Raw genomic sequence first — 16,568 nt, forward strand, 5'->3', positions numbered from 1 at the left:
TCTTAAACAGAGTTTCAGTTCCGATCATATTTTACCCAAAACCCCTGAAAAAACAGGGACTTAACAAATCACAACCACCTGAAATTGTAGCAGCAATAAAGTATCCTACCATACCGTTTTTTGGACAGGTCTAACACAGTATAAACTAGCTAAATTTCCAGTCTTTGAAACAGTAAGGCCCACTAACACAATCAAGATTAAGACCATAAGCATCCATTATATAGACCGCAGTGCCAGGGTGCCAGTCGGCTGCTCAGTTTTTAGGTGCTGCAGATGTTTCTACTCTTATTTAGTGGTTCTAGAAGTTTCAGGAAGTCAAGTTCTTCTGGCTTTTCATGGTTTTCAAGGATGCCTCTGAGCTTCTGCTATCTTTTTGATTAGGAACATCTTGTCACGACCCTCCTGGAAAGACAGAATCAAAAGTATGTTCTAGACAAACTGAAGCAATACAAGTTATCTATGAACAGATTGTTTTTTCATTAGAAATAAGTAAGTGCTCTCTCCACATTATACTCTAATTAGCAGCTCCCTGCACGCTCTCAACTGCCTGAACAATTTTAAGTTTACAATAGTCTTGAATTCATTTATCTCGTGTTAGGTCACATTAACAGTTCTGCGTTGAGCCTAGTAAAAACATCTCACACACCTCAAAACTTAAAACCGTACTTCCAAGAAGCCTAACAACAGTGAACAAACAAAAATAAAAAGCCCACGAGGATTTTCAGCATTCCTAACTGATTTGGGAACCCTTGAAAAAGCAGTAAGGTTTTTGTTCCTAAATTCCTTACTCTTCAAAAACCTCTCCCCAGCACAATGTTTTTCCAAGGACAGGTTATTAAGTGCCAGATCTAAAAGCAGCACATACCAAGAAATGGGGAATTTCCTAAGAAAGTGAAAAGTCTTACCAGTGAAAGCAGGGTTTGACAGATCACAGTATATGAATGCTGTCAAATGTGGCAGCAGGTTTTGATGGCCACAAAGAAGCGTGCTTGCAGTGTCACTGTTCTCCAAACACCACTAGTTAGTGGTGATGTGCTCCACTTTGAGTACCTGTTGCAAGCAGTGCTGGGACTCAAGAATAAGACCAGACACGATGCAGTACAAACACAGGCCTGGAGAGAAGGGTAGGGAGTTGGGTGCCTGTACGATGCAGTACAAACACAGGCCTGTGAGAGCAGAGAAGGAAATAGAGGCAGGGGTTGGGTAAGATGGTGGAGGGGAGAGGAAGGACAAGATTCAGGTTCTGGTCTGGCAGAAAAAAAACATCCACATGGATGGATCTAAGCAAGACAACAGATGGAGAAGAGGGACACTGCTTCTCAGAGGCATATCTCATGCATTTGTGTTGCTTGATATAATCAGTTCATGCTTCAGTTGCAGCTGATACCCAAGAAAACCAACTGGACTGAGAAATACTATAGTGCTTTGGTTATTTTTCCTGTGTCACTTGTAAAACATTCTTCGCTGCCTGTGCAAACACCAAGTATCAATAAGACTATGAAACTGTTGTTGCTCTGCACGCTTGATTACTGACAACAAAGAAAACTTCAGGGGTACAGAGAAGAGGGTCAAATCTTACCATAACCAGTTGTTCCCTGAGCTGCTCAACCACCCGTTTGTGTGCTCCAGCCAAGGCAATAAAATACAACATAACAAGGCTGCAAATAACAAATCAACACTGTATGTTAGCATCATGCAAAACAGAATTAGTCGGGAAAAGGCTGTAATGGGCTAGAGGAATTGTTGATCTGTGCTTCAGGTAAGAAGCTGCTGGAGAAAAATAAAAAATAAAAAAAAAAATCAATATACAGCTGGGGTAGGTTTGGCATAGCTCTGCTCAAAGGCGGCTGCTGAGGTATTTGTGCTGCCAGGAGGCAGGGACAGAGTGCTTGGGGACACAGAGGCACAGCCACTTTCAGATGTCACAGGTTGTGTTCTGACAGCTCTCTAGACCGTCAGTTCCCGCCTTGCTTTAAGCATATGTATGGGGGCGTTGCTCCTCAGAAATTAAGTTTAGTGAGGTTTCAGTGGAGTAACTCTGCTCCCTTTGGGGTTTCTAAATACGGTCAGCAGCCACAGATCAGCATTGCAGCCATTCCTTATACCATATATGCCAGATGTAATCTGTGACACAGATTATCCACAGTGCATTAAATGATAAAGAGCAGTAGCAAAACTGGAACAGCACAAATGCCTAGAGGAATAATGTATTTTCTTTTCCAAATAATAAGTAGTAGGGTAGCAGTGCAAGTCATCCTCCACCTCTTACACAGGCTTTATGACAAAGTAAAAAAAAAAAGCCAAAAAACAATAACCGGTTCCATTCAGGGGAACACATAACACGTGTTATGGAAGAAAGGGCTGGGTGGAGTCCAAAATAAACTGCATGGTTTCTCAAGCGTAGAAGTTGTAGAAAGTATCGGGTAACAAGGCTCCAAGATTTGAAAACAGTCACGTTAAACTGAAATGCAAAAGATGACATTTACACATAAGAAAAAAAAACATTTCTTCTGCAAGAGTGACCAAACACTGGAACAGGTTGCCCAGAAAGGTTATGGAGTCTCCATCTTCAGAGATACTCAAAACCTAACTGGACACAGTTCCTGAGCACCTGCTATACTTGACCCTGTTTTGCATAGGAGGGTTGGATTAGATGATCTCTACAGGTGACCTCCAACCTTAAAAATTCTATGATTCTATATGGAATTTTACCTTACAGAATAACTATTTTGAGCAGTTTGTTTGTTGCTGTTGGTTTTTTTTAAACCAAGGTTTGTGGATAGGATTTATGATCACAGGGCTTACAATGCTCATTGGCAGAACCATTCACAGTTAACGCTTTTGAGAAAGACAAGCGTGGGATATGGGACATGCAAGAGGAAATGGAATAAAGCTAATGAATGTGAACACATGGGCAAAGACACAGGAGCTGAGGATCCATATATCTTTGATGCTTTTCACTGCAGATGGAAAATCTGATCTCACCGTTGTTTGGTATCAGTTCAGTAAGGAAAGGAATGAACCATGCAGCTGCATGACTGAATCAGGTCTCCACAGTACTCACCAAATGACCACAAAAAAAGGCACTGCAAAGGCTTCTGATGCTATGCCATGAAGAACCTGCTGCAGACCTGTTGGCAACCCAAGTACTGTATCTGGAACAACTGCCCATGATGTGTTAAAACTCCTGAAAGGCCCACATGCCTTGGAGGAGGGGATACTGTCAAAGCAGAACAGAAAGGAAATGCTACACCGAAATGTAAAGATAAAATAATGCAACACAAGCCCAGCATCATTTTGCCAATGGAGTAAAAGCATGCCTTGTCTTTAAAACTATAATTTTTATTTATATGAACTAAGTTATAATTTGAGTTATGATACACTACATATTTTATTCCAATTTATCATTACAAAGCTGTGTGTATGTTTTTAGGGAACTGACAACCGTAGAACAAATGTCAACTTCATAGAAGTTAAATTGTCACTTACTGTGCTATGCTGATTCCCAAAGGAATAAAAGCCAAGAGGAGCCCAATCAACAGCACCACCAAGAAGAAAAAATTGGAACCTGATGCTCTGATAGGCTTAGCTGCAGGTTTACACGTCTGTATCAAACTGGTCTGAAGGGGAAAGTGAGCAAAACTGTTACCAGTACATCTATATACATACGTCCAAGTATACTTTCCTCACCAACTGAAATTTCCATTCTCAAATATGCTACCACATAACCAACCCTTCCTTCAATGGATGGTTGAAAAGGCTCAGACAAGAGTGCTTTACACTCTGGTATAAGTCAATGTTTCTTTATTTTGAGCGAGAATTTTATCCAGAGGGCCTCATACACTTGTGCAGAGGCAACTAACATAGTCATTTGGTGTATGACCCATGGCACAGCCTTTAGCTTTTTTCTGCCACATCTTCCCTGGATACATCCCCTCTTTAAGAACTAAAATACCAGTAAGAATTTGATGCACAGAAGCAGCTGTGTGGCCACAGAGCAAAGCTTCTGATATGCAGAAATCACATCCTGAACATCCAGTGCAGCTTGGACTTTCCATTTTGCTTCCAAATTTTTAGCAGCTTGGCAAAATTTTGTCCAAGTTCTAAGCTGTGTTGCCAGTAAATAGATTCTTGCAGGAAAAGTGTTATAAACTAGCTTTATTACATAAAAAGTTTTTATTAAAAAAAACCCCAACAACAGACAAATAATTGAAGATTACTAACAACAATTATAAACATATTAAAATGTTGGTTTGCTTGATTACAAAACAAAATTCTGCCTTCTTTTAAAAGCAAAAGACCTATAGAAATTGGAATACCATTGCCTCATTTCCAGTACACTGCATCCTTGGGTGTTTTTAGGGGGTTACCTATATTACAAAAAACACAGAGATGTGCTCAATTTTGTTTGTTTACCACACACCTTCATTACCTTTTTAACATAAAAGATGATGAAGTATTTTATAGTTGCTATTGCAGGGAGAAGTGGTGAAAAGAAGGTTCCAATCCAGCAGATAGTCTGCCCATAAATTATTTCCAGGACATTATCAGAAATTCCAAATTCCTGCGATCCACACCACTGAAGTGAAAAATAAGTAACTAACCACCTAAAACCAAAGAACATCATTAGTTCTAAATTGAAGTTACAGAGCTTAGCTGAATTCTAACATATTTGGAACACACAGATATTTAGCATTTAAGCATTAGACAACATAACACAAAAATGTCTGAAGGAAAAAAAATTCAAATCTAAAAAAACCTACCAGAAATACGTTTATGTTTTATTTTAAAACTGATAATCTGGTTAGAAATATGGGGAATTAATAACAGAAAAAAGAAACAGGTTTTGTAAGTCATTTGCGAAAGTATGCTCAAAAGGCAGAGATACTCACTTTCTAGGAAAATCTACAAAGAGGGTCACCGCAAGAATTATGATAAAATCAAATATCATCAGTTTATACATTTCCTGCCCAACTTCAGATTCCCAGCACTATAAAAACAAATCAGGAAAAAAAAACAAGATTAGGAATCTAGAAAACAAGCGAAGAATAAATCTGTCAATCACTAACAAACTTCTCAGTCAGTTAACACCATAAAATTAAAATTGTATTAACACCCATTTCTAAAGTATTTAAGTGTTTCATAGCTTCCATGCCAAGCTTTTTCTTTTGCTGGGTTTTAGTTTGGTTTTTGGGATTTTTCTAAGGAAAGGCCATTTGTCTTACTGGAGCAAAAGGTAGTAACACAATTGCCTCCAAACCAGAGCAACCTTAAACAATTCTCACGAGAGTCAGAAAGTCTATGCTAAACAATAAGCTGCCACTGAATTAATTCTAATCAGAGTTTTAGATAAACAAAATATATATGTGAGAACTGTACTGGTTTTCACTAAGCAGCCAGAATCAGCACCAGGTTTAACACGAACAGCAAGTCTAGGTCTGATTCTGAATACCTCTAGACGCAAGTTTCACGGAAAACAAATCTCTAGTCACAAGTTCAGATGATTAAAGATCAAGATACGTCTGCTTACAGGATAGAGTTCGTAATTGTATCCACAGGCCTTACACTCGTCAGTGGCACAATGGGAGATCCGACGCCACAGTGAGATCAAGAGAACACCGATATTGGCCAACCGAATGAAGACACACCTGGAAGAAAGGCAAAACCCAATTCCAGACCTGCTGACAGCCATTCTAACACCTGGCTCAACTTGCACAGGAGTCCAAGAAAGGCTCGAAACACAAAAGGGTCGTACAGAGCTTTAATGGAACGGCCACCTAGATAATAAGCACATTTCACTCCTTAGTAGTAAGTTAAATTGCTTTTCATCTTCCCTGCTTCAGGCTACAGTCCTTTGTTTCTTCTCTCAGTATTGTTCCTACAACAGCCATTTCAGTTGCAGTTCTTGATACTGCAATGGGCTATGATTCTCTCAAGCACAGTTTGAGAGACCAGGTGACAACTGTGTGCAGCACTTCCCTCTCACGTGGTCTGAAGCCTTCAGAAGCACTTCACCAAATCAGAAATAGAAAGCACAGGGGCTTTGCAGAGTTCAGATGCTTCAACCCAGACTGGCAGCCTTAAGCTCTTCATGCTCCCACAGTGAAGTACCTTTTAGCCCAAAACTTTTAACTTCTGCCTTGAGCAAAGCTGTGCTTCAGTCACTGCTGTACACACATGTTCACTCATTCAAGGAACCGCTGCATGCAAAGCGGTGTGAATCCACAGTTCTGCAGCCACAACTGCTCTACTGTCTATTTACTAAGATTGTTGAAGATGTCCAGATCACACAGCTAAGTGGGACTGAGAGAAAAACTTGGACACCAAAATGACTGCACTGTACTGTCATCAAAACAGGAGATTGTTTCCAGATCTAAAATTAAAGTTTCCAACTAAACAGAACTCAAACAATGCCTACTTGGCTTCCAGCACCCAGGCCCTTCAGTGCAGAGTCCAGCCTCTCTGCTTCTTGATATTTAAATGTTTATAATACTTACAACCTACCAAGAACAAGTTGTTGAAACACCATAAGGTGTCAAGGCCAAAATAAAAACTTCTTTACCTCAAGAGTGTCAGCTTGATTTCAAAGGCTGATGAATAATCTTCAAATCTGATCAGAAATGAGAAGATCTGAGGAGCAATAAAGTTGGCCAGTGTTATCACCACGGAAGGCAAATACTGCACTAAGAGGCTAACCTGGAAGTTCATATTGCTGACGTCCTGTACAAAGAGAGAAAGGTAATACTCAGAGAAATACACCTTCCCGACATCATGCTCTCTCCAGCTACCCACCAACCTCTCTTGTCCAGGGTTCAGGTAGCACCTTTTACTCTGCCCTCATCCTCCACCTACATTTGGAACTATAAGCCAGACCACTACTATCTATCTCTGCAGTTTGCTGCTACACCCTTGCTTTCTCCTGCTCCCTTCACCAGTAACTCCCTCCACCTCCAGGTATGAGTATCTTAGTAATTCCCCAAAGCTTCTGTTTGAAGAGGTTCATCTCACCAAGGCTTGTGTCTGACTGTGTTGTCTAACCCAGCACGATGGCTACCAGCCTTTACACCTATGCCAAAGTGCAAATGCTTTTCAAGTTATTTGCACTGGTGTGGGAAAACTGCCCAGCTTGCCACATAACAAAGATGCAGGCCAATGTGCCAGCCTGGGACAGAACGCAGGCTAACTAGTGTGCATATCGTTTAGCAGGGGAGGGAGGATGAGCATCTCGCTTATCTGGCCAAGACACAGCACAGATGATCGAAGTTTTATGACCTGGCAATGTGGATTACAACCTGATCCAATTACTGTGACTGCTGGGATAAGGCGAAGGTCTTATAGCCAGAGGTTGTACCAACAAGGCCAGAGGAGTCCACATCTGTTGCAAGTGTTGGCTCTCCTTCCCCCACTCAATTAATAGCACTATTAGGCTGCTAGGAGCCAATCAGCACATGAGATATGACTTAGTCCCACCTCATCAACAGGTATAAAGTTAAGTCTTTAGAATCCTCTAGTTTGAGGGTGAGAACTCCAACTACCAGATGGGTCCAGACCTCTCTCCTCTCCAAGCAGGGATACCTTCTTGGTGAGAATCACGATAATCAATTACAGTGCTTACTTAATCTATGCTTGCTTACTGCAGTGCTTACTTGTTATAGTGTACGCATGGTTAACAGTAGTCAATAGATATACATATTAATATTTTGGGATGCCATTTATATTTGTGTGAGACAGTGCATTTGTCAACGGCAATTCCGAACTGATTACACCTGTTGCCTTAATAAATTACCTATATTGGCAACTTTGCGAAACTTTCAGTGAAAGTCCCCGAGACAGCTCTGTCAGGCAAATGTTGACTCTAATATGGGGCTTGCAAAACTGTCACAGTGAAAATCCTTTGAGGGTTCTGGAGTAAGATCAGTAACAAAGAGAAGTCTGGAAGTTATACACTAACACTACATACACCTTTAGAAATAAATTGTCAATCAGGTCTGGGACTAGGATTAGGACTGGATCTAGCTGCACCTAGGCTCCTCTCTGAGGAGTTTAGAAAGCAAGGGTGTCCACTCTGAACCTCATGACCAGATGGGAGGGTCTCCCTGATCACATAACCAGCTCTTATCCTTAACATAACACCCCTTTCATTTCTCTGTATCCTTAGTCATAAACCATTGACCAAGTCTGGGACTAGGATTGGATCTAACCATACTCTCTGAAGGAGTCTGGAGAGTAAGAGGGTCTTCTCTGAACCTCGTGACGCAACGGGTGGGTTTCCTTACTCTCTGTATTCTTAGACAGAAACCGTGGACCAGTTCAATGGGAGGGCTTTCCCTACCCAGCTTCATTTTCCTTCGACATAAACTGTTGTCTGGTTCAATGGGAGGGCCTCCCTCAGCCACATATTAAAGTCGTTACCCTTTAACATGACAATTGCTGCCAAGCAGCTCCCTTGAATTTCCTAACATCTTAACAAGCTCCTCTACCTACTTGTTTAGGTATGGCCAAGTTATCAACCCTTATACATAAAGCTGAGGGCAAGTGAGGGTGGTTTATGAGTTGTTGACACAAACACTTCTTTAGTCCCCGTTTCCTGCTTCTCTCTCTGCAATCCTGGCAGTTTACAGAGTTAAGAGTTAGGTCTGCCACAAGCACAACTTTCCTCATGCATGGCCAGTGCCCATCACATCACCAATGAACAGAGGGAGAAAAAAAGTGCAGTCTCCACTCATGTCAGGCTAATTCAACCCTGGGGTCCTACAGAGAAGTCAATTACTGTTGTAAAACTGTTAAAACTCTTGTCTGCTCTTGTTGTTTTGCTTCTGAACAGCTCTTCCCATCTGCTTGTCCTGCCAGGGCTGAACAGCCCCACCCAACCTGATTCTTTCCACTACTGATGCAAGAACCTTTTCTTCTGCAAAGTGCTCAGTGTTCAGTGTTTTCCTGTTTCCCCACAGAGCTGTAACTCAAGCCACAACTTAGATCTTACTCTCCCCTTCCCTTGCTGTTCATCTTTGCAGTTGAGCAGTGAACCAGACCAAGAAACTAATCATGATGAAGTTTGTTTTAACTAGATCAGTTCCCTGAGCCAGTTCACTGCTCAGACACACAAGCACCTGTACTAGCAGATCACAGCTCCATGGGAAGGGAAGGGAGAGCTGCTTTTCTTGTCAGCTGCATTAGCTCCAAGGTAGATGACACCAGAGCCTCTGTATCAAAGGGAGACATCACTGGGGTTTTTTTGCACATGCTTCTTGACTCCTCTCACTCTCCTCTGCTAAAAAAATTTCTAAGTCTGTAGAAAGCATTTTCAGATCCCTTGCATGAAAGGTTCTATATTAAGATACTTGACTCTTTCACAATAATTCCTCTTGCTGTAATCACCAGCCCCGATTGAATCCGTGCTAATGTCACATCTGATACTTACATAGGAGTTTTCTTGAGAGAAGACAGTTGCTCTAGAAATAGAGTAGAAACATCCTGATAAAACTGCAATGACAATTATATTTATAAATGTTCTCAGAGAGTAGATGCGTAGCTTTTCTTTCATTGTCCTCTCAGCTATTTTTCGTTTCTCTCTTTCTTCCTTCAAGTCTGCCTACAAACAAAAGGAAAAGGATGTGTAGTTTTCCAGCGCAGCATACAACACTTGACAGCATGTCTTCTACCGCTGGGATGTGCAAATCCATAGCCAGTTCTAGAAGGGTCACTCCACCGCCTGCCAAGCACACTGAACTGAGAGTGCCTTTTCATTGACACAAACAGGTCCACACAGGAATGGAAGCTCCAGTGTGCTCAGTTTCCTCAGGCTGAGGGCCCTGGAGCCAAAGACAAGAGACTCCTAATCCTCTTATCTCTACTATATCAGTAACATATCTCCTTGGGGACAGAAAGACAACTTGTCTGTTTATTGTGAGAGACCGATCTCAGATAGCTTGGCACTAAACTCTCAAATGGGTAAGTCAGCCCACTCATTTCCTTTTGCAGGTGTAACCAGTCCTCACCGCTATGGCTCAAGCTTCCTTCTCCAAGAAAAACTGGGGGATGGCACAGAGAGAAAGAAGTACAGTATCAAGCAGCTTGTCACGTAACCTTGGTGTGTTTCACCTTAGCTGATGTGAAAACACAGTATCGCCTGTGAAGGCAATTTAACCTGGGCAAACCCACAGACTACCCAGGTAATTTCTGAGGACTTCTTTCCATCGAGCAATAATATTAAGGTGCAAGTTTTTCTAAGGTGTGTGTTCTAGAGGCAAAAGTGTGGTAAGTGAAGGAGGCTTCAGTTATATGATCAGAAAAGATGACCGTGAACTGTACTAGACCAGAAAGCAACTCACTGTAATTTATGAAATCTGTAATTACTGCTTTGTGGTTTGAAACGGAAGTATGTTTTCAAAGGTAATTGTTTCACTACACAAGCCTCTGCTTCCAGTGTACAGAGAGCAAAAAGAAAGCACTGGTTTCATCAGAAAAACCTTTCCGACTGTCTTTTCAGAGTGCTTTACAATTTGGGAAATCTATTAGCTGCATCAGTATTTTCTATGTGCATGTGTGTGTCAAAGACACCTAGTGAAAAACTTTCAATATCTTCCTACTGTAACAATTCTCTCAACTTATATGAAGAGTACCATCTGAATTTTATTCCTCCCCAAACTACTACCTACATTACAGACTTAGAACCCAGTATACTCCAAATGATTCCCAACAGTACCAGGGTTTTGCCCACAGCTGGGATAGCTTTTCCTGTTGGATTATGCAGAATAACACAGGAAGCAGGACTGGAGCACGAGGAAGAGGCAGATAAGACAAGCACCTAACAGGTTGGCTTCAGTCCCCAGTGGATGGGGGAAGGGCCACCAATCCCTTTCAAGTGCACCACCAGCTACCCAGAAAGCATGCAAGAGGATGTGGGTTGCCCAGCCCCCAATGTAAACTACTTCAACACTTCTTATCCTTATTCCATTATCTGCAGAATCACACACCTCTCTTTTTTAGCCATCTAAGCTATATGAAACCATAATCACAGAAAAATGAAAGTTACTCACTTGGAGCTCGTATTGCAAGCTGCGCTGTTTTAGCTGTGCTGCATTTGGATCTGTAATGCAGAAGTCCCAGCCTGCAAAGAGTTTGTTACAGTAACTCTGAAATTGGTCTTCACGATGCACCAAGTTCTGCCTAAATCCTTCCATAGACCTAAAGAAAAATGCAACTTTAATTCATTCATGAAAAGACATATTTTATCCACAGAAAATGAAACAAAAAACCCCACACCTCAAGCAACCTGGCTCATCAAAGACTAAATGACACACCTTTTCACTATCCAGAGGAGACTTAATGCAAGGTAGGCAAACGTAGCCAGCAGATACGCTAGTGGCAAGTTGTACCTCAGGACATCGAACCATGCAGCATCCATTGTGTAATAGCCATAAAACAAAACTGTCACTTCAAGGAACCCCTGTCAAAACATGAAGTTTAAACAGAATTTGTAACAGCAGTAGCAACTGCCCAGTTAAATCCAACCTGGTACTAAGCAATCATTTTGTAAATTTAAAATTACTGCTGGGGTCTGCAGCAAGCTACAACAGTCTGTAGCTTCTAAATACTGCCATCGCCTCTACCAAACTGTAATGCAGACACTATGTGCTCAAAATCCCTCCCCTCTCCAATCAAAGAGCTCTACAACAAGGACACTGAGACCCTACACAGAGAGCACAATAGACAGCGTGCTCTGCAATATTAACGTTTAGCAGCTGGGGAGGAGAGGCGCAGGCTGCAGCACGTGGCCAACCAGGTCTTGTGGATGCTCAGTAAAAGTCAGTTTGAAAACTCCCCTTCTCACTGATAATGGATAAAGGCTAATTTTACCCCAGGGATGCATATGCCTTGTTTTTCAAAATTATCAAAGCTTCATTCCTCAAATAGAATGTTTTCCCATTTTACATGTTATGTGAGATACAGAAACTTAATTTAAAAAAAAAAAAATCTAATTACTTACAGTGCCACTGAGCAAATCTTTGAAGTAAGTATAGAAGGAAACAAGTCCTTTATCATCACCAGGTTCATAAACTGTGCAGTGAGGCTCTGTCAAAAGAACAGCAGGAAGTGTCACTCAAATGGTAATGCCCATTAAACAGCAAGATCCAGTTAATTCAAACATGGCAAGTTCTTACAAAAAAAGCATTTCCTTGCTCTGGGAGGTGGAGGAGAAGCTGACAGAAAGTGGGAATCTTACAAGCAACAACAGTACATAAAGAAGATGTTTACCTATGTTCTTTGGAGTAATTTCAGCAAAGCTACTGTTGAATATTCCATATTTAGAAATGATGCTGGGAAGGGTAACAAAACTGAACATCAGAACAAAAATTATAAAGTTCAGCAGGACCAGAAAACGCAGGAAGCAGAAGTAGGACTGGATGCCAGCACCAAATTTACCTGGTAATAAAAGAAACATGTGCCAATAATTAAGATGATAAAATCACTGAAAATACAGAATGAGCAGGTTATCATTTCAGTTACATTGAGTTACCTGAAGAAACACTACTAAAGCTAGTTTTAAGTACTGAAGGCTTTTTGCAACATAACTGAAATGGAAATGTGACTTCTAAATAATTTTCTCCAATGTATTTCCTTCTACCCTATTATGGATTTTACATCAGCGATAATAAGAGAAGCAGGTAACTTCTCAAACACATACAGTTACATCTGAAAGTACATTCACACATGTAAAACTACCAGTAACAGAAGCAACTTTAGAAAGGAGAAATCAACATCAGACAATAAATACCTTCTATGCTGTGAATATCATGTCGCCAAAGCTCCAGGTAAGATGACAACTCCTTGACTCCATTGAGAACTTTTTTCAATGATTTACTGCTACCTCTTTTCCACTGCTTCCATCTAGATAAGCGTTTTATATCAGTCTGCTGAACGTCCCTAAGATTCAAGAAATAGTTACTGAGCACAAGAAATACTTTTTCACCACATGTAACAGGGCCTAGCACAATGGAGCCTGCTCACAGCCTTCAGAGGGATAGCACAGCACTAAAAGTTGGAGTAACGCACACTAGCTCTCCCCATCTGTTCCTCATCAATTTAATTCAACTGCAACATCAAGTTAATTCAAATACAGTAAGTCCTCTCACAGAAAACACTTCTGTCTCGGAGAAAAAAAAATAATCCAATTGACAATAGCTCAGCACAGAAAAGATATGTAGCTGAACTTCCCAGTAGGATCGCAGGGACGGTGCCATTAATGATCTTGTATTTACAGATGGCTGGAAAAGGAAGAGAAGATTCTTTCCTCAAAACTTCTGACCAGAGCATCTTCACCAACAGGCTTTAAAAAAATTTCTCTGAAGTACGTAGCTTTCCTCTTTTAATGTTATACATACAGCTGTTCAAAATAGAATTACTCTTTTTTTTTTGGTAGAAAATTCACAGCTTTCAAAACCAGAATGTCAAAATATGCTGTGGGAAAAAAAGTCAAAAAATATAGAGAGCTATAACGAGGCTTAAACAGTTCATTTGGATTTTATAATTTTAACTTTTATATCACACTTCATTACATAGCAGAAAAAACAAATGTTATTAAAATTATTCATTTGTAATGATTCTGTTTTTATAGCATCTTGAAAAATTTGCTGAAAAGTGCCAACTCAATGAGTTTGAGAAAGCATTTCTTTGCCAACGTGTGTGAGGGTGTACTGTTCTAATAATAAGCTGCAAACAAACACCAAGGATGTGCCACAGTCTATAATTTTTAATCACTTCTACTTATAATTTTCATACTATACGCATACACTTGCATTTTAAAAATTGCTGCATAGTCAGCAACAGCATCAAGGAGAATTCTGAGCAGCACGTTTGCATTTTGTTTTTTTTAAGAAACCTGAAAACCAGACAAAATTTCCCAGAAACACAGCTTGAAGATTGACTTGTATGCAGCTAATGCTGTTCCAGCCTCTGATGCCACTGAAGAAGGGCAGCAGTTAAATACCCATGAGGACATCATGCTAAAGACAAAGGTTTAAATTTTAAAAGACTTTGTACACAACCCTAATTAATTGCATAAATGACTCTGTCATCCCCATGCCATTGCCATGTGTGCTATATGTTGACAGTTTTCACATCCTTCTCAACTGAAAGTAAAATTAACATTAAGCCAAATTAAACCCTAGATGCAACAATCAAACTGGCAGCAGATGACCTCATCTTTAAGTGCAAATACAGCTACTCTCAAGATTTCATTTTGTGGAAACTACAGGCTGCAGCATGTAGTGTTTTAAACAGACACTTTGGAGAACTATCTGGCCTGTGTTTGGTCTGCATTTTAAGTAGAGGCGTGGGCTGCATATTCATCCGTGTTACAGAAGTTGAGTGTTCAGCTTTCAGGACATTTATATCAAGCGTTTTGTGTTGGCAGCTGCTGCACAATACACACAAATTACTGATCTGTAGCAGTGCCAAGAAGCCCCACCAGAATCTCTCAGTGCTAAAACGTGTAAACAAGCTTGGGATGTCTCAACTCCCATTCCTAACACACACCATGGCCACAGGACTGCAGTTCCTTTGAAGAACCGAGCTTTAGAAATCGAACTTCAAATAAAAATTCCATGTATCGAGCACTTTCCTTTAGCAGTGACCTAGATCTTCCGCTATTCCTTGTACAAAGGCTGTAGGGTTAAACTTAACTCCAGGGTCAGGGTGTAACCTGTTTCCCACTGCTCTTGCAAGCAAGTAACTCTCGTTCCCTGTAGTTCTCCTGGTTCATAACCACAACTACAAAGTACCCGATTTAAAAGTGCAGCTGTTCCCTGACAATGTAAAAACACATACTGTATCCTCTCTCCTCAAAGGAGCTTTCAGCCTAGCAGTAACACGTAAGACAACAAGCACGTAAATACAGGAGGGGCAAAGCATGCTCTTTCCAATCCTCTCCCTGCTGGGGGGTTACCACCAGAGGAGCAGGAACTGCTTACAACAAAGAGCAGTTTAAAAAGGAATATGGGGACAAAAAAAAAAAAAAAAAAAAAAAAAGAGAGAAGAAATGGTCCTGGAAAGCTTCTTTCCACCTGTACTGAGCCACACCAGACAGAGCACAATGTATTTTGGAAGAACTGCTGAGAAGACTCAAGAAAGGACAGCAGAAAGGATTGCTGACGACAGCTAACCCACAGTGACCCTTAAAAGCACAAAGCCCTGAGGCAAAAAAAAAAAAAAAGGAAGCCAGTGAGAAATGCGTTTGGCTCCTGCAGGTAATTCCCAGTTTTGACTCCTTTTTTCCAACTCAATCCATTCTTCCCTGCAGTCAGCTACTCCCTCATGCAGGCCAAGAGCGCTCAGCCACACTCCTGCAGCCAGAGGTGCCACAGGGAGCCTGCCTGCCACGTTTTGGCATGAGTACCTGGGCAACTTCTTGTCAAAACCACATGCCGCATAGTGAAAGAGATACAGATGAAACCCACTCTGCTTCAGCCTTGCATCGCACCTCTATTGTGTTCAGGAAAAGGTGATTTTTTTTTTTTTTTTTTGGTAAGAAAAATGAAAAAGAAGTGTAAAGATTAACCTCCATCTCCTCTTTTCCGCCATACAGAAGGGCTGCTCCCTCGCAGGCCGAACACGCAGCTCGCCTCCCTCTTGCTCCGGCCCCCGGGCCCCTGCAGCGCGGAGCCTCGCGGAGCTCCGCAGGGCCGCCCGCCGCTCCTGGGTGCCCCCGACGGCGGCGCGGCGCCTCAGCGCCGACTGGTAGCTGGGCAGCTCCTGCAGGAAATCCACAGGTGTGGCGCCGCGCGTCTCCTCGGGAAGAAAGACCTCTGCGAGAGGGAGGAAGAAGCGCGGGGGCTGTGGAGCGGGGCTCGCCACAACATGGCACCCGGCCGGCAGCCCCCCGGAACCCCGCAGCGCCGAGGGAGGGAAGCCGGGGGCAGCGCCGCTCCCTCCTTCTCCCCGCCACCTGCCGGAGCCGCGGGCGCCGCCGGTGGGTGCTCCCTCCCTGTCTGCCCCCCGCGGCGCTCGGTACCTGCCTCCCCGGCGCCCTTACCGCTGCTGCCCAGCTGCCAGCCCGGCGGCTCCGCGGCGGCCCCGAGCCCGCTCATGTCTGCGCGGGGAGAAGCCGCCGTCCCGCGTCGGTGCTGCCGTTTCCGGGCGTTACGGAGCCTGTGGGGTTGTGAGGCGGCGGCTGCCGGAGAGCCGGGGCGGCTGGCGGAGCGGGGGCGAGGCTCCCCGCTGGGGCCGCCTTCCCCCGGCGCCTCGCCCGCAGAGGGCGCCCACAGCCGCCCTCCCAGCAGACGGCGGGTGCCGCTCTCGCCCCTCAGGCGGGGCGCGGAGCTGCGACGGGGTCGGCCCCTTCCCGAGCGGCGCGGCGGGGCCCGGCAAAGGGCAGGGAGGGCGCGGGGCTTTTCGGGGACGCGGCGGGCGTCGCCTCGCTGCGAGGGGAACGGCTGAGGCGCGCAGGGCCCGCTCCCTCCGGGAGCGAGCGCCCTGTCTTTAGTCCTGGCCCTCCCTCCTTCCGTGCCACTGCTTTGTATCCTTAAACTCGTGGGTTTGAAATAAGAGGTTCAGTTTTAGGGACATCA

At 43.0% G+C, this 16,568-nt stretch overlaps 1 protein-coding gene across 2 annotated transcripts; it reads right to left on the reverse strand.

The window, feature by feature from the left end:
- Nucleotides 1-342: 342 nt before the first annotated feature.
- TMC7 (transmembrane channel like 7) lies at nucleotides 343-16,088 on the reverse strand. 2 transcript variants are annotated; one of them, XM_086473060.1, is made up of 16 exons: nucleotides 16,034-16,088; nucleotides 15,560-15,806; nucleotides 12,779-12,927; nucleotides 12,259-12,426; nucleotides 11,990-12,075; nucleotides 11,304-11,449; nucleotides 11,040-11,187; nucleotides 9,422-9,592; nucleotides 6,563-6,720; nucleotides 5,531-5,648; nucleotides 4,893-4,990; nucleotides 4,433-4,607; nucleotides 3,490-3,620; nucleotides 3,065-3,220; nucleotides 1,580-1,658; nucleotides 343-402 (listed from the first exon to the last, which is right to left on the reverse strand). In XM_086473060.1, exons 1-16 carry the CDS (start codon nucleotides 16,086-16,088, stop codon nucleotides 343-345), a joined length of 2,145 nt encoding a protein of 714 aa, XP_086329186.1. The 2 variants fall into 2 exon arrangements, with proteins under 2 accessions (XP_086329186.1, XP_086329185.1); XM_086473059.1 differs by having other exon boundaries at nucleotides 16,028-16,088.
- Nucleotides 16,089-16,568: the final 480 nt, after the last annotated feature.

Source organism: Leptosomus discolor, chromosome 14 (assembly GCF_034619465.1).
Source record: "Leptosomus discolor isolate bLepDis1 chromosome 14, bLepDis1.hap2, whole genome shotgun sequence".
In the NCBI taxonomy this organism is placed as follows: Eukaryota; Metazoa; Chordata; class Aves; order Leptosomiformes; family Leptosomidae; genus Leptosomus; species Leptosomus discolor.